The sequence below is a fragment of the Triturus cristatus genome, chromosome 1_2, assembly GCF_964204655.1.
Source record: "Triturus cristatus chromosome 1_2, aTriCri1.1, whole genome shotgun sequence".
Classification (NCBI taxonomy): domain Eukaryota; kingdom Metazoa; phylum Chordata; class Amphibia; order Caudata; family Salamandridae; genus Triturus; species Triturus cristatus.
In genome coordinates, this window is record NC_140580.1 from 261907211 (window position 1) to 261932205 (window position 24995).

At 46.6% G+C, this 24995-nt stretch overlaps 1 protein-coding gene across 2 annotated transcripts in view; it reads left to right on the top strand.

Annotated features, from left to right (window-relative positions):
- The window catches only part of LOC146867129 (nucleolar RNA helicase 2-like), a 796160-nt gene that overhangs the window by 245706 nt on the left and 525459 nt on the right, over positions 1-24995 (top strand). For both annotated transcript variants that reach the window (XM_085603581.1, XM_085603582.1), the window contains 2 exons: positions 4615-4732; positions 7980-8165. In XM_085603581.1, coding sequence (XP_085459707.1) covers positions 4615-4732; positions 7980-8165 — 304 coding nt within the window. The remainder of the gene's footprint in view (positions 1-4614; positions 4733-7979; positions 8166-24995) is intronic.

Here is a 24995-nt window from a genome sequence, read left to right on the forward strand (position 1 = left end):
AGGGCGATAGTTGGCCGGCACGCCAGGGTCGGCTGAGGCTTTTTTGAGAATGGGCTTAACCTGTGCCAGTTTCCACCTTTGCGGGAACGTGGCTTGATTAAAAGACAAATTAAAAACAAAGGTTAAAATATCCACAAATAGTGGTAACATTTTGGCACAGGAGCGGGGAGGAAATGGATCGGCAGGGGAGCCAGACTTAATCCTTCCTAAACTTTCGCTGACTTCAATGCTTGTTATGGGCTCAAACTCAGTTAATAAAGGGGTGTCATTTAATTGTAGGCAGGGGCTGGGTTGACTCACATTGATGTTATGGCAGCCAGAGTCGGCTGCCCGTGAGGAAAATGAGGCATAAATTGTTTTGATATTGTTATCAAAAAACAGAGCAATGGAGTCGACCCAATCTTGAGTAGGTACAAAGGAAGATTGCTCGACCTGGGGAGCAGTGAATTCCTTCAGTATTTTATACAGCTCTTTACTTGAGTGAGCTGCATTATTAATACGCTGAGTAAGATAGATCCTTTTTGCAGATTTAATCTTATTCATATAGATTGAATGATAATTTATATCATTCCTGCGATGCTCGTCAGGCTTAGATTTTCTCCACTGACGTTCAGCGGCCCGACATTTTTGTTTGTCGACTTTTAATGCCACGGTAAACCATGGTGAAGCCTTACTTTTTACTTGGACCCTTGTGAGAGTGAGAACTTTATCAAGGGTCTTTGAGATGGAGGATTCTAAATTACTAACAACGGTATCAACCGCATCCACCTTCACTCCTTGTAAAAAAGGCCCAAAATGCGATAAAGTATCGGTTGAAAGTTTGCGCCAAGGCCGTATCCAGGTGTTTTTCTTTAAGCTGTCGTTGGTGTGCATGGTTGAGGGCATACTAAATTTAAGGATGGAATGATCAGTCCATATTGTCGGGCGAGGAGGATTAATATTTAATTTAATGGAATTTGTAAATATTAAGTCTAAGGTGTGACCCGCAGAGTGAGTTGGTCCCATCACCTTCTGTGTCAAACCCAATGTTAACATAGCCCCAGTAAGATGAACTGTATCGGGGTCAAGCGGCAGTTCAGCATGATAGTTAAAATCACCAAGTAGGATGAAGTTATCTGTCGCTAGTACATGAGGTGCAATAAATTCTAGCAATTGATTGACAAAATGTACCTTCGAGCCTGGAGGTCTATATATCAAAGCCCCATTCCATGATACTGGGCCAGGCATGTCTAAAGCAAAAATTAAGATCTCCAATTGTATAGAGGAAAGTGAGTCTAATACTCTAATTGTGACCGGGGCTGCCGCTGCTACTGCAATACCACCGCCTCTTCCCGACTCTCTGTCAAGCCGTAGCAGACGATATTATTGAGGAAACGCCAAGGCTACGCATGCTGATGACAGATCATGGAGCCAAGTCTCAGTGATTAAGCAAATTCCGGGTTTCTCTTCATCTAGAAGGCTCCAGAGCTCAAGCGCGTGCTTAGGTATGGACCTAGCGTTTAAATATAGGGCCGACAGAGGGTTCAGGGCAGTTTTGGTGGCCTTCGAGGAAAGAAAGTCTGGCACCAAGGGACAGATACAGGCCGCCTCTCCTGTTAATAACAGGGTGGAGCTGCTCATGGGCCACTAAAGGAAGTCGATGAGTACTAGGCAGAGAGTGTCTACTAGGATTTAAGAGATGGAGCTCCAGACTTGAATAGCACAACATAATAGCGGTCTTTACTCACTATTTCCTCCAAGAAGTCTGGGCGTCTGGCGGCGTTCAGGCGCGGACGGGTGCAGACGGGCTTGGCTTTGGCGCGCCGCTGCGCGCTTCCGCGCCCTAGGCCACGTAAAGTAGGCAAAACTGGGCGGGGCGTGCTGCTGGAATGAAGGACTGAAACGCTAACCTAATTGGACCGGAAGTAACTCATCAGCCCTAAGCGTAACGAAGATGGCCTCACGTCCCTCCGCATCAATCGCACAAGCCGTGGCGGAACGGGGACCGGCCGATACAAGTGGAAGCAAGTATGCAAAAGAGCAGAAGCAGCAGGTAATAGGTTTCTGACACAAAAGTTTTAAAATGTTCAGGCACAGTAAACTACACAAATCTTAAAAACAATACAATACTATAACAATATGTTTAAAATTTACGGGTCCCTTGCAACGAATTCGCACATAGCGCGTTTGGCTTGGATATAGGAGATGGGGGGTGCTGTTAGAACAAAAACAAGCAGTCACCGACCGGGAGCAGTGTCTGTGGCTGGTGTAACTTGGACGGCCAGCTCCTTCTGGGTTTGTCCTCCAAGGTAGTGAATTAGCAGATGTTCTCTGCTGTGCGTGGTCATGGCCTCCTTCTGGCCACTTATTCTGCAGCGGTTTCCATACTCCCTGCTGTTTCCGTACAGGGGTTTCCATGCTTTTGCTTGGGTTCATGCTGTGCACTCTCAAAGCGGCATGTTCTCCTTGAAATACTCGCTTCTTGGAGTCCAGGACCTTTACATTGCTCTCACTTTTTACACCCTCTATTCTGTCTTGCAGGGGACTGTTGTTCCTCTCGGGCAAGGGGCATGGGTTTCTTACTGCTTTGGACATTGTCCTACTCAGTTTCCTCATGACTGCGAGTAATTTCAGCATACTCTAGACTCTTGTGGGGACACGTTTTCATGGTTTTAACGTTTTTCCTCCTACTCTATATCTGCTCTGTGTTCTTACCAGGAGGATCCATGCAGGCTCTTTTTTGCCTGTGGTGTTTCTGTGGTTCTTGGCCCGGTTTGCTTGTTCCGCCAGCTCTTATGTAGTGCCCAGCTTGTTTGGTGCCCCTTTTTGGGGCCGTTGCTTTCTTGCTATTGTGCGCTTCTGGTCTGCTCACCCTGCGCTTCAGGAGGTCCTTGCTTACTTCGTGTGGTTCCAGTATCCACACGGTATGCTTAGCTAGCTTCTGGTAGGCTTAGGTGCCTTCCGGGCTTTGCTCTTGTCCGTTAAAGCTTGACTGCTTGTCATCTCCCCTTTTTACGAGTTGTGACACAACACAAAGTCCTGGCGTGTCTGGGCCTTCGTACTACCAGCACCTTATGGCTGCAGATTGACATCCTGCCACTGCTGTCACTTGGTGCAGGTTTCAACAGGGCTCCTTTTTGCAGTTGTTACACAGTCGACCGGTGTGCGATGTCTGTCATACCGGTTCCTGTCACAAGGTTTTGCTGCAGGTGACACATTGCTTCGGCAGCTCTCTCTCAAACCCTTGGGTCAGCCCCACTTCTTGCGAAGTCATGACCTCCCTTTTTCCTCCAGCATATCTAGTATATGTTTTCTTCCATGCTTGCACTGTCGGATAAGGGTCAGCCTCTTGCCACTGTTGCCCCAAGTGTCTTTGCAGGTGCAGGCTCTACAGTGCCCTTTTTTTCCACTGTTCTGCTTGGTCGACTGGTAATTGCTTTTGCTTTCTGTCGCCACCTCTGGTCCTGTGGATCCCTCAAACCCTTTTTCAAAGTTACATCCATCTCACTTTGCCACGGTCATCCTGGCTCTGTGCTATCCTTCCTTCAACCCAGGAATATACAACGGGGTTTTTTAGTGCTGTTCTTAACTGCTTCTGGTGCCTTTGCCTCCCAGTGTTTTTCGCTCTCTTTAGAGCTTTATGGTCTGGTGGTTACCTGCGCTACATTACTGTTCTCACTATGGTTCGTCCCAAAGGTTGACCGTGCTGTTTAACTCACCTTGTGGATGAGTAAGTTCTCTCAGGAACTTGGTGGGGTTCAGTCGCAGACCCACCTCCTCCATGAGTACGGCTTTGGTATCTATTCTAAGTCAAGGAATCTGCGGCTAGACGTCTCTATTAGATGTACGAGTTACTTACCTTCGGTAATGATGTATCTGGTAGAGACATGGTCTAGCCGCAGATTCCTTAATGCCCGCCCGTCCTCCCCGTTCTGCGAGGGCTTTCTATACTCACCTCCCTTTAGGTGGCTTGCCTTTTGCAAAGTGATATTCTCTCACTCCAACACAGACTGCTTCGTTCTGTTTCTCTGCTCCATTCAGCACATTCTCAAGGTTAGGTGGTATGTTGATGGCTCCTGTGTTCTTTCCAGCCCTCGGCCTGGATTGTACGGTGTGAAATCTATTCACGCTTTTTCCCACCATCCCTCTCCCCTTCTCCATTGCCTTGTGGTCTTTGCCACTCCTGCGGCCTTTTACTTCAGATCTATTGGCTCTGTACATTTATGGGTTGCAACGTCTTTCTGGTGACATCTTGTGGTGACATCTTGTGGTGATCTCTCTTTATCTTGTGTTCCAGACTTGTTCTCCTTCACGGTTTTGCTTTCTGGATGCGGACTTTCTATCCTCTGCCAGGCTGTTTTTCCACATCCTTGTCTCCATTTAACGTTGATTGAGCCTTCGCTTAACCAGAACATGCTAAGATAATGTACAGTATACACATTTGTCAACTATCAAAGGAAGGTTACTTGTTGCTTTTATTTTGATTAAATGGTTACTGATTTAAGGAAAGCATTTAAAGATAAGTTTTTCTTTCTGCAATTATGCATTCATTGACAATTTCGAATCCACCTGGGATTATTGGTTAATTTAAGTGCCAGACCATCTAAATTTTAACACTGCTTTGTTTTATTGCAGGTGCTTGTTCTTACTCCAACAAGGGAGCTAGCCATTCAGGTGTCCAGAGACTTTAAAGACATTACTAAAAAACTCACAGTTGATTGTTTCTATGGTGGCACAGCATATCGTGCACAATGTAAGTACTGTTTTCCGTTAGGCTGTTTCCATTACTTCTCATTTAATTATACCAAGAATGATATGAATAAACGTTGATTACTGCTACATGATATTAGTTCCCCACCCAATTGGTAAATAAAACACAGCACAAAGCAAAATTACATTTTGCTGTAAGATGGCGATGTACAAGGGGATGGCTGGCACACCCCTGTTTAGTTTGTGCTTTAGTATAAAAATGTTTATTAAATAGCCCGTGTTAAAAGTGTTTTGCTTTGTAAATTGGTTGGTGTTCTTATTGTACTGCTCCGATCTGTGAGCTGTGCTCAAATTTGTAGCCGAGGTAAACTGGTTCAATATTGATCCCTAGGCAAACAACTAAGACATATGAGAGTTTGATCAATAAAGTATCGGGAGCTGAATGAGTCAGACGCTGGATTATAGAGCAACTCCTTAGGATGCATACTATTTCCATCACATTCACTTGTATAACTTTTTCACCCCTCTCTTTGCCGTATTTGCTGACCCAATTACACTATCAATTGCACATGGCAATGATGTGACGCCATGTGCTCCATCTAGGAAATGTAGATTAGTTCCAGAGTATTGTCTGCAATGTGGGGTCAGCCATCATTGGGGTCAGCCATCATGAAATAAGAGACTGATAATCGTTATGGGTTATCTATAGAATGTTTACTCGTTGATACTTCAGTACCGTAATGGGAGCGATTTGGTCTTGGCATAATCTATAATAATCTTGGTGTATCATTCAAAAACCTGGATGTTAAAGATTGATGTGGAAATTATAAACTATGGTTGGCAAGGAACATTAGGGCGTCGGCAGCGCATAGGCATTCTGCCTTCAACTTTCCCACCAGTGGAACCCACAGGGCAAGGGATCCTGCCTAATCCAGCTCCTAGCTGCTCAGCTGGGAGGGCTGACCGTACCTCCGAGACGTGGGGTTCCAGTATATATCAGATCACGCCTCCTTTACCAGAACAGCCACCGCACAAGCAAGGTGAGGGTGCAAAACCCATCTTCCAAAGAAACCCAAACAAAAAACTTGGTTTATTATAGCCTAACACCTTTTTTTGTGTTAAAGCAGTAGATTGCCACATGGTCCTGTAGGTTCTCAGTCTGAACAGTACAATTATAGAACGAGTTGAGGAGCTGCAGATAAGCGCTGTTTATGGGGGGTTCTCTTTCCTGTTTGGTAATTCCCCCGAATGGAACTCTGGGGGCATGGCCTGCCACAAGGCCGGGAAGGCAAGAGGAGAGCCGTTACCTATAACCCTGCTGCACCTTTGAATTGAGGCCAGGGGCCTGAGAGATGTGATGCCACCAAAGCCCTGCTGAAGTCCCGTTGTCCCTTGTTGCAGGATCAGTTCCCTTTTTGTTAGATTGTGCTGGTGTACTGATTCTGAACAAGGGAGCGCTGGCATCCAGTTATGTGCTCTGACCCTAAAGTATAGGTGCAGTTGGCTAATACCTGATTGGCATAGCTAATTTACCAGTTGGTTCATGACATATGGTACTGTGTTCACAGGAACTGTATGGTAAATGGCACCTGTGGACTGCAGTTCTTATTGTGCCACCACTAAAAGTGAAAACATGATTCTAGGCCTGCCACTGCATCCTAGCTGTGCAGCTTTTAAATTGCAAATTCGACCGGGGCAAAAATAAACCCTTTGACAGGCCTAAGCTTTTCTTTTCAATAATTGTAAGTCACTCTTAAGGTAGGCAGTACCTGCCCATTTGGCAGGTTGCATGGCATTTAAAAAGTATGAAGTGTATTTTTTGTGCATTTTACATGTCCCGACAGTGAAAAATCTAAATGGTATTTCACTGTGGCAGGCCTGGCCTCCTATAGAAAAGCACTGGTTTACATTAGAACACTTTATAACTTCAGGTTGGTAATAGCTAAAGCAAACACAAGGGGATTACGGACGGAGCGCTGAAACTTTTCCGACACTCATCCCCAGTCACAGATCTGGGTTGAATCCATCATTGTTCTTTAGCTCACTTCGTCACCTCAGTTCAGACCCAGCTATATGCAAATCAGTCTTGACCCTGTGCCTCATGGGAACAGTCCAGCTCGAACTGCCAAGCCTGGTCTTCCCTGAACTGGAAACAAGCATCCTGGGACCGGTTTCGGGGTGACTCCCTTCATCAGCCAGGCTAGCTTGAAACCAGTGGCAAAGTGAGCAAGGGACCCACATCTGGGCATACCCTGCCAACGTAGAGCGAACAAAGTAAACACAAGGAGATGATGGACGGAGCTGAAATCATGGATCAAGTACTCCAGTTCATGGTAATTTAAAATCCAAACTGGTTGTGAAGTTGGATTTAAGATTACTGTTTTGAAAATGTCACTTTTTTTCTGTAACAAACTTTCTAATAGCCGTCTCAAGATCAAGAAGTTATAGACGTGACTGATGGATATAAGGACTTTCGCGATTTTGCACATATCGTGACATGTTGTTTTAAAATAATTTGCTACTGTTTTTTATTCCTGTTTCTTTTATGGCTGTGATTACAGCCGAATAAAGATTATTATTAAATGGCACATTTAGAAATATGGAACTTTTCTGCCTCAAGTCTGAGGTGGTACGGAGAACAAGATTACACTGGCTCCAATACTTAGACATCACTTGAAAGCAGTATATCACCTACCTTTTCTTTATTGTAGGGTATTGCTGTCTGCTTGCTCTCAGACCCCATTTTTATAATTATTTCTTTAACTTGCTGTGTGTGTGTGTGTGTGTGTGTGTGTGTGTGTGTGTGTGTGTGTGTGTGTGTACCCACCCACCCACCCTTGTTCTTGGGGGCCTGCAAAATAAGCATATTTTGTGTAATTATGACACATTTCGGATAATTTAGGTGTAATTATGCAAATCCTTCAGTGCAAAATGTGTTCCCGCATCCATTTTTGACTCATTTTGCTGTAAAAAAAAAAATAGCATGAAAATCGCAAGTTGCATGAGCAACAGTCACTGTCGTGGCCATATGTGTTATTCCTGGGCGCTCGCAGTAAAATTTTGCCGCAAACGTCCTGTAATAACACAAAATTCCCAATATTACCCTAATTACTCTGGCATCATCTATATTTTGTGCGGGCCTACTTTTGCCCCCTCCTTGCAGCTTCCCCCTTTTACCTCTCCCTGAGCTCATCTTTCTCCTTCGTAATGAGAACTGCAAAATGAAATTAAGGAAAAATCAAAAAAAAATTCGTATTTGGCTTTCAATATTTTTTCTGTGTTTATCCCAGTTGATAGCATTCGAAATGGCATTGACATATTGGTTGGTACACCGGGCCGCATCAAAGACCAGTTACAGAACCACAACCTTAATCTTTCTCAACTAAAGCATGTTGTTCTTGATGAAGTTGATCAGATGTTGGACATGGGCTTCGCTGAACAAGTTGAAGAGATTTTAAGTGTGGCGTACAAAAAAGGTAAATTTAGTAGCGCGTTAATTGTTTTGTGTATCATACATTTTATAGTGAACAAAGAATGCTACTTAATGGTACACCATTTCACATGCTGCTGTCTGTTTTTAATGTTTTAATGCTATTGTCTAAGAAAACCTTTTCTTTTAGTTATTCTCACAGTCATTATTTCTTTTTTCTCAAACTTATTTTTATTTAAATAAAGGTATTCATGATTAGCAGTAGGCACCATTCATACAAGACATACCCAGTACGTCATTCACTTAAATTTTCTAGTGCTTACCCAACCCTCAACAGTTTACCCCTCCCCGCCACACAGAGAGCTCGCAGTTCCAAAGGGCAAAACAGATTTTTCTTTTTGTGCCCACAGCAGCATCCAAACTCTGGTTCAGTTTCTCAGACGAATCCCATGCCAATGGGCCGGAGTACAAGCCCATCTCTCTCTATCTAGGATGACTGGTAACTCTCCCAGAACGTGTAGTCCATCAATGATTTCTACATGCCCTTTAACTATGAATGTGTCCTGTTAAGCTAGCTGGTCAAGCGTTGCAAAGCAAGGATGTTCCAAAGTCTGTGATGCCACAGAGGTGATGAGGGGTCGAGGGGGCTAGTTCTTGCATTGAAATGCTATCACTAGTTTAGACTCCTTCAAACCTAGCACATTAACTGCTGCACATACTTCGGGCACTTAAATCAAATTTGCCTATGGACTCGGAACAAGACCATGGGGTTCAGGGGCATGGCTACCACAGTATCTTTGAGTGCTTTCGCTAGGTCTCACCAGAATTTTTCATTTGGAGCATACCCACCAAATTTGCAAAGTATCCCCGGTCCCACCACATCTCTCCCAACATAACTTTCTGGTTGCATCGTACATGTGGTGCAGCGTATGTAGTGCCAACCATAAAGAAGTTGATAGTGGACCTCTAGTCCCTAATGTACGGCAAGCTTCTGTTTGCATCTGTTTGTAAGGTCTCCCATTCTCAGTCTTTAATGTTGTTACTTAGGTGTCTATCCTGATAAATGATAGGAGCCCATGTGGGCATCGGTAATGAGGTTCCTAAGAAGCATGTAAATTATAGGTTACCCACCTAGGCCCACCGGTTTTAGGATTATGGTCTCCATGGGGTTATCCTTTAAAGCTTCATTTTTTATTGGGGGATTGTGGGAGAAAGTGCCCTCTTTTTGCATGGTCACCCACACTGTTTGAAAACTGTTGATGCACCTTTACTTACCTGTAACTCCCCATAATCCAGTATTTAGGGGCAACCCGAACCTTGCCACCTCCGAATAGAATGGACCAGAAGAAGAGAAAGTACCGAAGAAGCCGTGCTGAAACTAAGAAGAGGAGGATGCCCACTGACTTGGCCCCAGCCCTATCTGCCTGCCACCCCCCCCCCCTCACTTTGAACCTGCTCCAGTGAATTTCCAGTGTGTCCCTGCAGCCAGCAGCTTCAAGAACCTGAAGGACCTGCACTGCCTTCCAAACCCATGACTTTGTCTCCCGGGGGCACCGGATTTGCTCACCAATAGACTTGCCTCCGCCAAACCCGTGAGTCTGCACCCGACGTCCATGGCAGAGTTCGAGTGGCCCAACACTACCAGATCTCCCTGGCGATCCTGACCTGAGATCTGGTTATCTCTGACCTACCTTGACTCTCCAAACGACTCCTGCAGTCTTTCTGGAGTACCCCCGCGACCGGAACTGGTAAAAAAAACCCACCTAAAGACACACCTGCACCCGACGTCCCACGGTCTTGGGTGGCCCAACCGACTGTCACAGCATCCCCAGGCATCCCAACTTACCTCTCCAACTGGTGGTCACCTCCAGAAGTTCTTCGTCCCTGAGCCTGTGTAAGAAAGTGCCCTCTTTCTTGCATGGTATGCCCCCACTTTTTGCTGAATTGCTGATATACTTTGACTGAGTGTGCCCTGTGCTTCTGCCAATCAGGTACCCAGGGCCTGTGTTCCTTCCCTAAACCTGCATTGAAGCCTAAACCCAATTGGCATCTCTGGCCACATGCCAGCCCCTGGTAAATGGTACCACAGGTACCCAGGGCACTGTGACCAGAGAAGGCCTTTAAGGGCTGCAGCACTTATTGTGCCACCCTTAGAGGTTCTGTACCCTGACACTCTCACACTGCCTTTGCAGGTTGTTTGTCTTGGTGCAGAACAAAACAAAGTGTCGGCATACTGCCCTGGCACACATCAGTCACCCCTCTAGCTGGGTGCCCTATGCCAGTGGTGAGGGTACAGGTGCATGAGCCCTGTACCCCTACAGTGCCCAAATCCATTCCTGGACACTAAGTGAAGTGCTGCCATTAAAGAGTATATGGTGCTGGGAGTTTGTCATTACGAACTCCACAGCACCGTAATGGCTAGACTGAAGACTGGGAAGTTTGGAATCAAACTTCTCAGCACATTAAACCCACACTGATCCCAGTGTGGGATTTAATGTAAAATGCACAACAAAAGGCATCTTAGAGATGCCTCCTGAAATTCGACCAACTCCGAGTGACCTGACTGAGTGGCTGCTTAGGCTGCCACCACCAGACATGTTTCTGGACCCCTGGGTCGAGAGCTTTCTGCTCTCGGGGGACCTGAAACCATGCACATCCTGGGACGAGGTGAAAAGCCTCCTCCCCCAGGATGGGCAGGGTTCACGAAGGAGAAGCTTCAAAGGCATGCCACCTTTGTGAGCCTCTCCAGACCATTTGCTGCTTTCAGCAACTGGTCCCCACTGGTTCTACCCCCCACTTTGGGCCAGAGAACCGGCGGGAAAAACAAGTGAGGAAGAGAGGTGTGCCCACCTCTGCCAACTCCACCCCTAAGGTGGGGGAGGCGAGGTGAAGCACAACCTCGAGTCCCCGCCATCTTGAGGATGGGGGACCCAGCCAACCAGGGACAGGCTCCTGCCCCCCTCCCACTGGAGAGTGGCAGAATAGGGAGTGTACCCACCCCAGGGAAGGGAAGGGACCCATTGGTCCCTGCCCTTTACCTACCTGTAACGCCCCTAAATTTAGTATTTATGGGCACCCTGAACCTTCCTTCCTCAGATCCAGCAACAACAAGAAAAGAAGATAAGGATGAAGAGCTGTGCAGAGCTAACAAGGGGATGACGCCCACTGACTTGGCCCCAGCCCTACAGGCCTGTCTCCCCTCGAACCTGCTCCTGCGAAATCCCGGCGTGTCCAGCAGCGAGCAACCTTACAAACCCGGAGGACCTGCCTGCCTTCAATTTCCAGACTGTTTCTCCCGTGAACACCGGACGTGTTTAAACTGCAGCTTCTGGTGCCAGGCAGGAACCGCAAATCCAGCCCACAATGCACCCGCCGAACCCGGCCCGAGCTCGAGTGAATAAACACCACGAGGAGGTCCCCCGGCGATCCTGACTCTAGATCCGGCGACCCCTGACCTGCCACAAGCCTCCTCACGACACCTGCAGCCTCAATCCAGAGGACTCCCTCTACCGCAACCAGCGCGGGTAAGAAAATCCGACGTCCCAAGACACCCCTGCACCCGACACCCCACGGCCTTGTGTGTCCAAACTAACGGTGCCTAACCAACCCTCTACATCCCAACTTAGCCCTCGAAGTGGTGGTCGCTCCTGGAAGATCCTCGTCCCTGAGCCTGCAGTGTTTCTCTGTCCCGGAGAATATCCATTGAAATGAACAGGGCACCCAACCTCAAAACAGCACCCTGCACCCAGCCGCCCTAGTGCTGCTGAGGGTGCACCTTTGGCGCTACTTCGGTCCCTAACTTGCCCTGAGCTAAACCCTAGGAGTTTTGCTCCCACAACCCCGTGGCCTGCTTGCCAGCAGCCACCAATCGGAGCCCTCCTATCCTCCATAGGATAACATTGGGCCTCAACACTCTGCACCCAGCCGCCCTAGTCCTGCTGAGGGTACAACAGTGCATCACTGACCCTGGTAGACCCCCTGAGTCTAACCCCAGAACCCCAACTCCAAAGACAGAGTACTTGCCTCAAAACCGATAACCTGCTTTTCCTCATAGGATAACATTGACACTTTTTCTCCCAAAAAGTGTTGACTTTTGAAAACTAAGAATATTCTTTAAAAATCGTACATCTAACTAAAACGCATTTTCTCAACTGTTTTCAGGAAATCTCCCAGTGCTGAATCTAGGATCCAGCACGGTGTTAGAAAAAGTAATCAGAAAAGTAACTTACCTGCAATTTATTGAAAAAGCCTATTCATTCCAATGTACTGTATTTACTAAGTGTTGCATACTACTGCTCCCCTGTTAATCAAACAAAGTACCATTCCTATTGCATTTTCAAACAGTTCTATATCCAGTAACTAATTACTGAAAAGTATTTAATGCTTACCTGTTCCAGGCTTGCTTGGTTCTAAAAATAAACAGTATATTTTTTGTATATAAAAACAATTGGCCCAGAGTTCAGTTCTTGTGTGTGAATTCATTTGCTGACTGAGTGTGTACATCAAATGCTTTACACTGTCCTCCGATACTGCCTTACTGCTCGACCAAGCTACCACTTTGGAGAGTAAGGTTCTAGCTAACTTTAACCTCTGCCTACCCTTGGACTCTATACACTTTGTACCTCACTTTGGTGCAGTATATATAGCCAGTTTCTTACAGCCTGCAGTCTTTGTTGTAAACGGAGAATCTCCATTGAAATCACCAGGGCACCCCGACGCCAAAACAGCACCCTGCAGCCAGCCGCCGCTGCAGGCGTACTTTGGGTGTTAACTCGATCCCCCTTTGCCTTGAGCATAACACCAGGAGCTTTGCTCCCACAACCTTGTGGCCTGCTCGAGAGCAGCCACCAACTGGAGGTCCCATATCCCCCATTGGATACCATTAGGCCTTAGCACTCTGCACTCAGCCGTTCTAGTGCCTCTGCGGGTGTTTCAAAAGTGCATCCTTGACCCTGGGGAAACACTGGTTCTAACCCCAGAATCCCAACTCCCATAGTACTTACCTGCAAACTGTTAACTTCATTTCTTCCCATAGGATAGCATTGACTGCTTTTCCTGAAAATTGTTTTAAGTGTGGAGTAGGTTTGTATGGAAAATTGAAAAACTGCATATCTGCTAAAAGTAAATCACTTGCCTTTTGTCTAGCAGATGTCTCAGTGTAATATCTAGGCATATCACACTGATTAGCTAAAGTAACTTAAAAAGTAATCTAAAATAAAGTGCACAGTAATCTGTAAAGTAACTAAAATCTAATTTCAAACGGTTTACTTGCCTGTAATTCAACCAAGTGCATTCGAACCTGCATTCAACTGTAAATTAATTGCGTAAGATTTGCAAAGTATTATTTCACTCACCTGCACCAGGCTTGGTTCTAGAAATAAAATAACAAAATAATATTGTGGATACAAATTGGTCTGAGCTCAGTCTTTGAGTGTATAACATAACTTCTTTCCAGAGTGTGTATAACAAATGCTTAACACTACCCTCTGATAAAGCCCTACTGCTCGCCCACACTACCACAAATAGAGAGTAAGGGGCCATCTACTTTTACCTCTGGAGTTCAACTGGACTCTGTGTGTGCACACTATACCTCATTTTGGTATAGTATAAACAGAGCCAGCTTCCTACAGGGATTAAGAAGCTTATGTCAGAATTATGAATAATGAAGCTTCTCTATCACCTATTGAAAGTCTATTTTGGGTTGTGTAAAGGAATTGTCACAACAGAGCAGACAATATGCAGCCATTGTATATTGTTCCTATGTTGGAGAGTTCCCCTTTTTGGCAAATCCATCCCCACTTTTTGCCTGGTATTTGATGTGATTTTGGCTGGAAGTGCACTGGGTTCCTGCTAGCCAGATCCCCTGTGCGAGAGCTCTTGCCCAAAACTGTTCAATTGTGCGCCAATTGGCATTACCTTTAGCGCTCTCTCTAAGTCCCTAGTAAGTGGTACCCCTGGTACTTAGGGCAAGGAGGCTAAAGAGGGTTCCTAAGGGTTGCAGCATGTTTTGTGCCACCCTAAGGAACCCCTCACCTAAGCTATGTGTACTGCCATTACAGGATGCCTGTCTTGGTGCTGACAAAAGTTAGTGTACAGTTTTGGGAAAGAACACTGGCACTAGGGGACCTGGTTAGCAGGAACCCAGTACACTTTCATTCAAAGTTGTATCTAATACCAGGCAAAAAGTGTGTTTTGGAATGCAGCAACAACCCACTCCCTAAACTCTCCCTTGAGAAATTTCCCAACTAGTGCACTCTGTTACCACCGGGGTTGTGCGTCTCCAGATGGGATCCTTGGTGTGCCCTGACCAGGTCAGAGAGCACACTGAAGTTACTTTGTTCTCATTGCTAGTGGCGTAACATTAGCTCCCGCACTGCAGGGGCGACCTCTACGGGGCAGCATTGTAGTGCCATTGAGAGGGAAGCCGTTGCTGTGGTTTAGTCCCTGAAGAAGCTGACATTCTACCCGTTTGGGACTCACTTTCTTGTTCAAACTGACCACAGGCCTCTCAGATAGCTGATGCAAATGCAGGGGTAAAATGCAAAACTGTTTAGGTGGCCCATTTCCCAACAGGGAATGTACTTTACAGTGGAACACGGACCTTTTACTGACAATGCTAATGTAGATGGCCTTTCCAGGTTTTTCTACTTAGACAATGAAGACTGTTGGGAAAGGCTAGCCTCATCCTCTTTCATTGAGAGGTGGGGAGGGTGGTGGTGGGAAGTGTTGTACCCCTTTTTTTGGTCTCGTCTGAGCCAGCGCATGCGCTGCTCTGGCGAGACATTTAGTGACTGGGCTTGAAAAAGCCGACCACAGCTTTTTGTGTGGCATAGAGCGTGCGGTTACGCGCACAGTTACGAGCAGAGGCGCCATCTGGCTTTCCTCTCGCTCTCCCAAGCGCACGCCTCGCTCCGCCTCGGTTTTGCTCGCGCTTCACCGCCCCTCCCCCCCCACCGAGCACGTCGCGCGCGCTTGTCTCTGAGCTTCCGTTTCACCCCTCTCACTGTCGTCCTCTTTTCTTATTCAAACTGCCTCCATTTCTCTAAGCCCTTCTTACTACCTCTCTGCCCCTTAACGTTCTACTCTTTCCATCTCTCCTTTTAAGCTCCCCTGTCTGCCTCCCTCTCTCGTTACCCTCTTCCCCCCCCTATTTTTATGTGGTATTCTATGTAGAGCAGAGGTCTTCAAACTTTTGGATGCCGAGACCCCCCTGTCAACATTTTGAGGCGTAAGGACCCCCTCCTGACAAAAATGTCTAAACCTGTTGACTAAATTGCGTGGGATGAAAATGTAAATGAGGTTATGTGATGCCGCGTTTTTTGGGATAGCATTGCTTCATTATTTTGATATTTGTTACACACAGTAACGCTGAGGAAAGATTTCACCCAATCAGTACCCATTTATAACCAAAATACAGCAATTATCATCAGAAAGATTTAAAGTCAACCTTTGTGAAGGGCCTTCCACTCTGCAGCAATACGTGCTGCCACATTAGAAGCTCACCTGGACCTGACCGGAAGAAGCAGGGGTCCCTTAAAACCCTGGCGGTTTTGTGTAGAGTTAAGCCGTTTACCCATGCAGCTTTCCTCTCACCCCCTCCCTTCCATCCCTCTCTCCTCTCCTAACCCCGGATCCCTCTCTCACTTTGCAGGTCATTTTCTTTCACCCCTTTTTACAACTTCTGAACTCTCCCCATTCAACCTCTCACTTCACCTTTAATCACCTCTTGCCATTCTGTCCTTTCACTGCCCTCATCTCTAACAGTCTCTCACATTTATCTCATGGCCTCTCTGGCCCTGTCACCTCCCGTGCCCCTCAGCACTTCTCATTCACCTAGTCTCTTCATTCAAATTTTTGTATATTTGTATCTTACACCTCTCCAGTCCCCCCATTCCTCTTTCACATCTCCCCTTTGTTCTAACAGAAGCCCTCACCTTTGGATCACACTCACTTCTTGCGTGTCCACACTTCTCTTCGGCAATTCACATTTCTCCTCATCCCTGACCTCATTTTGGGTGCGGATGCAAGTTCAGAATGGGATGACTGAATGTATGATTACTGATGGGCTTGTTTGAGTGAGTTGCATATTGAGTAGTGAGGGGGACAGGTGAGTGAAGTGTCACATGAGTGCAGGAGGAGTAGTGTACTCGTGTGACTGCAGGTTGAGGTATAGTGTGAGCAGGACAAGTGCATTTTGAGTGCAGAGTGATCACTGTGAGTGCAAGGTGAGCGGGTGAATGGTGCAAGTGCATGGTGATCAGTGTGAGTGCATTGTGATCACTGTGAGTGCAAGGTGAGCGTGACAAAGGGCGAGAATGAGGAATGAGCTGTCTGAATGCAGGGTGCATTCCCAGACCCATGAAGTAACTCAGCATGTTATTGACGGGGGCGTAGACTTTAAGATCTAAGTTAAACTATTGCGGCATTAATCCGGGATCGAGGGTGAAGGGAATAAATAATGTGCTGATCCTGCAACAAACTTCCAGTCCTATGGTTAGGGTTACCAGCAGATTATTTTGATGGCCCAGTCGGTACAAAAAAAAAAGCAGTCACCTAAAGCGGTATTTTCAGCGCTTATCTGTGCATACTTCCCAGGGCCGGCTTTAGTGCTGGTGGTGCCCTGTGCGACAATGTTTGTTGGTGCCCCCCCAATGACCACCCCCACCACGGATTCTCTCACTAGCACCCTTTAACAGTGACCAAGTCTCCATAACCCCACACTCTCAGATGCATTGAATTAGTTGTATAGTGCCACTCATACCAGTGTAGGGTGTCCGAGCACTTTGCATCACACACACATTACACAGAGACAATCAATCATAAGTGTGTAAATCAGTGTATAGGAAATGTTACATAAGCCAAAGGACTAAAAGTATAGGAGTCACATGTCATCCATACTGGTAGGCAGTATAGTTCAAGAGTGCTTGGTGTGGAGAAGCACAAACTCAGTCGAAAAAGAAACAGCATAGTTGGGAGTTTCCTTTAATAATAAGAATTGATTTCTAGCCAAATTAACCCTTTTTGCAACATTAATCAATGGTCTAATAATGTATTCTTTGTAGTGTGCATGCTGTTCTAGGATGAAAGTTAATAGCTCACTATTCTATATTAGGACTTTAAGTTATAAATTGCAAGTAACAAAAGGATGTCTCTTTTGAAAGCAGTAACCTGCTGATCTCTTCACATCATACACACTCTGTAATCTACTTGGTACAGGTTCTTTGCAGCAGGCATATTAACCCTCTGCACTAACTTCACCTAAGTCAAAACCTCAACTATACAAAATTCTGATCTCTCTCCAGGAAGATAATTAATCACACAAGTTATCTTGACATTTATGTGAGGCCTGATAATTGCCGGGGAAAGAAACGCAGCAGGTGCTTCAAAAGCACAATAAACTTTCACACACGGCGCCCCCAGGAAGCCAACTTTGTATTCCTTTCCATGAAATGCATTCTCACACTACGGCAGTGAATGTAAAATCCAAATGTAAGGAATAGGCACAGTGAGGACCCAGGGGGTACTGGAACCAGCAAAAAAACCTAAGCCTCTAACCAGTTTACAAAGGCATGTTAAAATGCAAATGGTCTTTAAAGACCTGTGAAAAAACACGGGGGTGCCGGAGATAGGAATACAGACACTGCCCAGCTGAGCCCCCAGCAGCTCAAGTTTCACTGCAGCAGCCCGGGCTGATGACACAGGACGGGGAAAGTGTGGGGGGGGGGGGGGGGCTGAAGCCCTTGGGCCTGGGCAGAAGTGTGACTGGGAAGGCGCGACCCCCTTTGCATCACTCCACGGCCCCCCTGGGGGTCACGCCCCACAGTTTGAAGACCCCTGATCTAGAGTCTCACACCCCTTGTTTGCCGCTCTGCCCTTCTGCTCGTTTGCCCGCTGTCATGGAGTTCAGCCACGGCTGGTGGTACTGCCGGTTATTGATTGTGGCACCTTCAGACACCGATTCTTTGTGTTGCTGCTGAAGAAACACTGACACAGAATCCCCTCTTTGAGATGCGTAGCCCTTCCGCCCCTCGCTCCTTCCTTCCCTCACCTCCGTCAGCCCCTCCTCCCTCCATTGTGTGCCGGTGCTGGTCAGAGCCCGGCGCGTGCTATGGATGGAGGGCAGAGAGCTGCACGCACAGGCGAGATCCCCCGGACGCCCCAGGGACCTTGAGATGTAGATCCTGCTGGTCTTGAGGCTGTGCTGTAACTGCACCTATGGTAACGAACCCTGGCCTTGGCTTGGACTCCACCCCGCTTCTGTGGCGATGCGTTTGTTATTGGCCATTTTCGCTGAGAGTTTGAATGGCGAACTCCGGGAGGCTAGACTCATGTGCTTTAAAGGGATCCTAGAGGACAGGGCTGAAGGAGAGACTTGCTAAGCATTGTTTCTGCGCTATTATTGCTAGTACTGGCAGCTGTAGGAAGCAGCAGCGAGGGGGCGGGGTTTCTCCTCTAACCACTACATTCCTGTATGCTGAAAAGGGGGGTCGCATGAAAAGGATGACCTGGTTGCATGGCTTTGAGAATTTTTGCTGACCTAGTCATTTGAATCCTGCAAGTTTGAAAAATCCTTGTGCCATGCTAGTGCTTGCATTTGGGCTCCAGGCGCTTCAGACCTGGTATATGCACAGCAGCCTGTTCGTACTGCCAGCCTCACGCTCTTTATTAAAGCAGCAACGCATTTGGCGTCAATTGTGTTGGTTATTTATTTTTAGTGTTTTGTTTTAGGTTTTTCAAGGGGGGCCCCTTTTAATCACTGGAAACGCGAACAGTGTAAAACTCTGCAATGTCGCTGTTCGGATAGTGATAGACAGGTGCCATGGCGCGAGGATAGGAGCCCCGCCCCCGGAGCTGTGCACTATTCATATCTGGTACAGAGGGTTGTGTAGAGTGGCAGCTTTCTGACAAAACCACAGGTGTTCAGTGCATCTCCTTTAAGTCTTTGGTGTGCTCTCACTGTCGCTTACATTTCTTGAATGTCTGTTTTGGTAGACGTCCTGCTTTAAGAGAGGAAACTGATGTGGTAGTACTTTTGTGCAGCTTTGGACGCGTTAGTGGCGCTGTACAGGTGTCCAGGCGCTGTCGGAAGCGTGCTCTGCTGGCGGGAGAATGATGAGGAAAGCTGTCCTAGAGTGGCTTGGCTAGGCACGTTCGCTAGTGGTGCCGGCGCGTGGAAATGGATAAGTAGGAAGGCTCTCAGACAAGCTCACAAAGGGACAGTGTGGGGGTAGGGTTAGGGTACAAAGAAAAGCCAGTAGGTTTGGCGAGGACTTCCAGCAGTTTAGCTTTGTCAATGCTTGCGTTGTCATTTGTTTAAAAAAACCTTTATTGTTGGCGAAGGTGCAGGGCCTTAGTCAAACACTTTGTCACTTTCCCTCTTTATTTCTTTCGTCTCTGCGTATGTCTTCTTTCTGTCTTTCTCTGTCTCTCTTTCCTCTTATCTGTCGTTCTCTCTGCCTCTGTGTCTCACTTCCTTTTCTCTGCCTACTTTCCAATCTCTCTCCTTTTCTCTCTCCTTTTCTCGCTCTCGCTCCTCTTTTCCTCTCACGCTTGCTCTACTGAAGCTGTTTCCTATTTAAAGACTGTCATGGGACTTGAGGTGTCGGTATAGTAAATCTGACACACTGTGGAAATCTCTACTTCTACATTTAAAGGAGGGATCACTAGCCTTGGCTTGTCCCAGGTCACTTGGCCCTTTGATAGTAGGAATAGGCAGATGCATAAATCTGATAGGATTCTGAGTCGTAAGAGATGTATTTGGGCACAGATGGAGGAGACATGTTGTCCTCAGCTATGTACACATTTATTCTCTGTTTATTGTTACTGACGTATTTTGCAATCCGTGAGTGGAGGGTGGGGAAGTGTCTTGTCACTATGTAGGTATATCTTTCTCCTATGTGAAATGTCATATAAGCCAGTGACTTGATTTTATTCAATGTTGGGAAAACTTACAGGACATAAAAACATATGGCTTTTCCCCCAAAATATATTTGTGCTGTAAAATTCCCCTTTAGAGGTAATGACCTTTAAGCCTGTTTTAAGGCATGGGCGGGCTTCTTGGCCAATTGCCGAAGGCCCCCATCTTTTAAGGCCCACCCTGTTAAAGTGATTAAAACAGAAGACTATCTCTCGCTCTTTCTTCTCTCTTTCTGTGTGTTATCATCTTCCCCTTACCCCTTCTGACACGTCCTTTCTCTACCTAGCCCACGATTCTCAACCTCTCTATCCACCTCTCTACCTCACCTACATCTTGCTCTATCATCCATTTCCCTGTCTTGCTAACCCTTCTTTACCTCTCTACTTTCTGTCTGCCTCCCATTAACTTACTCTTAGCGCCTGTTTGTTTTGCCTCTCTACCTCCCACCTCTACTCAAATTTGCCTTCTTCATCTCTCCCTCTTGTTGTAGGTTAACTCTCTTTACCTGACCAGAGACTAAATCCCTGCCCTTCTCTCTAACTTACTTCTCTACATACCACACTCTGTGACTAGCTGTCACTTCTCTATACCACCCAATACATTTCTTTCTCTGTCGCACCTTTCTGTCCCATGTCTCATTCCTTTACCTAAACACTCACTTGTTACCTGTCTATTTATACATGACTACGTACCTACCACACTATTGCTCTACCTTTAAACTCTCTGTACATCACACCTCTTTCAATAAACCTTAGTGCCCCACAGCACTTACCTCTCATGACCTCAACTTGCCACCTCTCTCCGATCCTACCTCTAGATCTCTAGCTCTCAGCTCTCTACCCCATTTCTTCTCAAGTCTCTTGCTCGCTCTCTCCTTTCTCTTCTTTCTGCATCTTGCTGCTCTGTTTGCATCTCATCCCCCTTCATTTCTCTTCCATTTACTTCACCTCCCTCTTAATTTCATCTCTTTATCTTGCCTTTTCTATCATTTTTGCCATCTATACCATACCTTTCTCTACCTCTCGCATGTCTTTATACCGCTCCATTCTCTTTCATTTCTCTCTCTGCCTCTCAACTCACTGCCTCATCTCTCTTCCCCACCTCTCTTCCCCACCTCTCATACACTATCGAGCCTCTCAATTTACCTCACCTATTGGCCTTCTATGTCTTTTTGTTGATGTCCTCTTTCCCTCACCTTTCCCATTATTTTATTTCTTTCTCTCTCTATAATGCTCTCTACCTCTTCCACTCCATCCATCCCTCCCTATCTCCTTCACTGTTTCCGTTCACTCTCTCTGCTTCCAATGTCTCGCTCGTTTAATAGATCTTACCTCTCTCGCTCCCTGTTTCACCATTCTATACTTCTCCCTCGCCCTTCCTCTGCATTAGCCTCTTCTCTCTACCTCATCTGCACCTCTTTTCTCTCTACTTCTCATATCTTTCTATTTTTCATCCCACCGGCTCTACCTGCCTCTCTGCCTTGCTACTTTGTTTACCTGACCTGTCATTCTGTGCTTCACCTTTCTATTGGTGCATTCTCATTATAACTCACCTCTCTTCCTATCTTATTTCTCTCTAGACCTTGCCCCTCGGGTTGGCACCTTTCTTACCAGCCTACGTTTAAAACTGCATGCCAGGCCTCTAAAAACAAGCATTGGCATAGCCAATAAGTCTTGCCTTTGGGACCTTATACGTTTTTAGCCATGCAACAGCTGATGTTATAGCACCAAGGTTATTGTGCTACATAACTAAATACTTATAAGGTCCCAAAAGCGAGACCTATGCTTGTTTCATATTGGTATCCCCATCTTTATGCCACTGGTAATGTTTTTCGACTATTGTGCACTGTCCCTGCTAACCAGGCTCCAGTGCTTTTTCCCTAAAACAAGGTAAATGTTCTAATTGTAACACTATTGGCACCTTCTTTGGCACTCCTGTAAGTCCCTTTTTAGTGGTGCCCCTGGTACCTAGGGCATGGGTACCAAAGAGGGTCCCTAAGGGTTGCAACATGTATTATGCCACCTTAAGGGACACCCATTCAAACTGCATATACCCTGCCATTGCAGACTGCGTGTCATGGTGCAAACCATGAGTGAAAACATGACATAGAACACTCCCTGTGTGCAGTGCCAAAGTCACTGCATGTATTATTTGTAAGTCACCCATGCAGCAGGCCTTCTAGCCTTACGGCAGGGTGCATTGTATTACATGTAAGGGCATATTTGCATGAGCAGATATGCCCCTGTGCTGTCTAGTTTAATTGCTAGATGGTACAAGTTAACATAGAAGCCATCTTAAGTATATGTACTGGATACTAGTCATTACGAGTTCCCTAGCTACAAGATGGCTTTACTGAAACCTATGATGTTTGGTATCAAACACCTCGTCTTAATAAATCTGCACTGTTACCAGTGCAAGTTTTATTGTGACCTACACCAAGAGGGCACCTTAGAGTTACCCCCCAAGAAACCTACCACTGTCTAGGGTCCTGGCTGACTGGTATTGACCAGCGTGTCACTACAGACACAAGTTTCTGATCTCCTGCAGGTGAAAGCCCATGCTCTTTGAGGCCAGAAACAATGCCTGCTCCGGAGGAAGGTGTTCACACGTCCTCTAGCATGATGGCTAGTGATTTAGCATATCGAGTCCAGGTGCTTCAAAGCTCCTGCTGGCTTTGTGACCCTGGCTTCCCCCAGACCGGGGAGATGCCACTCCTTGCCCTGAGGCCCCTGTGGCACCAGCACAGGTGGATAATTAGATCTGCAAGTAAGTGTATTGCACCACTAGGCTAGTCTCATCCCTATGTTGTGCAAAAGTTGGTCGCACACTGCTCGTCACACCAGCAAGTTGCCCCAAAGGACTGTGGTAAATGTAGTGGCGACGGCGGGTACGCCTATGCCACGATGTGTAAAAAGAACAGTATGTGTTGCGTTAGCCATCCCTGGACACGTGTTTCGAGGTAGTTGCCTCTCGTCAGCAGGGAGCAGGTCAGTGTAAAGGGGTGCCGTGTGGACTGCCAAAATGTAATTCAAAACAGGTCAAGTACCTCTCATGGCGCGCAGGTGCAGATCCAAGGATGGCTAACGCAACACATACTGTTCTTTTTACACATCGTGGCATAGGCGTACCCGCCATCGCCACTACATTTACCACAGTCCTTTGGGGCAACTTGCTGGTGTGACGAGCAGTGTGCGACCAACTTTTGCATAATTTAGTCTCATCCCTATGGTGGGCTGCCTGATGTGCTCCACGAAAGGAGGATTCCACCATCTTGCTTTTGGTGGAAATATGAGCTCTGGGACAGGGTTATGCCCACTCCCCTCAGGAAGTGGTCATATAGGGGGTGTAGTGACGCTAAGGGTAAGTGACCCATTGGCTACTACCCTTTACTCCCCTTAATGCCCCTAAATAGATTATATAGGTTGCTGCGTGAAACCAGGAACTCGGATTCGTCTGACTCAAGAAGAAGGATCGAGAAGAGCAGAAGTACACAAGAACAGTGGTCTATTTGTGGACTTGGTGCTAAACCCTGCCTGCCTGCTCCTGTCTCGACTGTTGCAAAGACCTAAGTCGTCCTGCAGCTGCACACCCTCTAAAAGCCTCGGAGGGCTGCCAGCACTTTGCCTACCCGTCAGTGTCCTTTTGAAGTGGAGGATCCACTTGCCTGCAGGCACCGACGGCAACGTCCGGTTCACCGATCTACTGACCACCAGGTCCACCGTCGCATCAGCTGCCCAGAAAGAAGTCGCTGAGCTTTAGGATTCCCAATTCGTGTCTCTGCCAAGTTTGGAGATGCCAGAACCCCAAGGAGCCTCCGTGCACCAATACTTGAGGTACTGGAGATAGTTGCAGACACCAAGGCTTGTTTGTGTTCAGTCAGAACTTCACCAGTGGCCAGCTCCACATTGGAAGTAGTCTTGCTGTGTATCTTCGCCTCATCTGCAGGTGCACCGAGAACCGTGGAAGTCTTAAACTCGTCAAACTGGATAAAATACCTGTGCCCGCTGCCAGAGTCCAATGAAACCAACGGTGTCTCTGTGGTCCTGAAACCCGCAAGAACGGAGCACCCCTGTGGGTTCTGCAGGACTGTTGCCCCCCCCCCCCCCTTTCTGACAGGTACTTTTCCCATTCACTGTAGCTTGTAGTATTCGAGGCTGCCACTGCTGAAAGCACCTCTGCATCCAGATACCCCAGGGTAGGTAACCATTAACTCTTGGTGCTTTCTTGGACCTTGGCCCCTACTTATCTTTTAGTCCAGAAGAACAGTCCTGTAAGTAGTTTGCAAGTGACACTAAGGAGTGTTTCTCCCATAGGATAACATTTCCACGTTCACGGCTTATGCCTTAAATCTGACAGCTGTAATTTTCTACTGTTTCTACTAAATAATTTGATAACGTCTAAAGTACTTACCCAATCACAAAGATCTTGGTGTCTAAAATTGATATAAAAAATGTATTTGTCTAATTTGGTCTCGAGTTTCTTCGTGTCTCATTTGACTCTGTGCACAACAAATGCTTAACACTATCCTCTGAGAAGTCTAAATTGCTCGCCCACACCACAACAAACGTGTATATTTGGGATTATTTAAGCCCTGTAAGCCAATAAGGGTCGTCTTGAATTTCTACATAGTGTACCTCATTTTGGTTCACTGTATAAAAATCCAGCTTCCTACACCATCTAGGAAAGAATGTGATCCCAGCTTGGACTTTTTGTGTGGGGTTCATAGTTTTCATGGAACTCTATCACCAAACACAACATGTGTGAGGATCATACTCTTTTTAAAGTTGTTAGTTTTGGGTCCAGAATCACTCAGTATTTATCCAGTATTAGGGTATCTTTCATAGATTCACATGCCTGAATCATTCCCCGTCGTCGGGATGGGAGTCACCGGTAAATAACAAAGCAATGTCTAGAAGACATATAGAGAAACAGGCCCCCAAAGGGCCCTAGCTTAGAAAG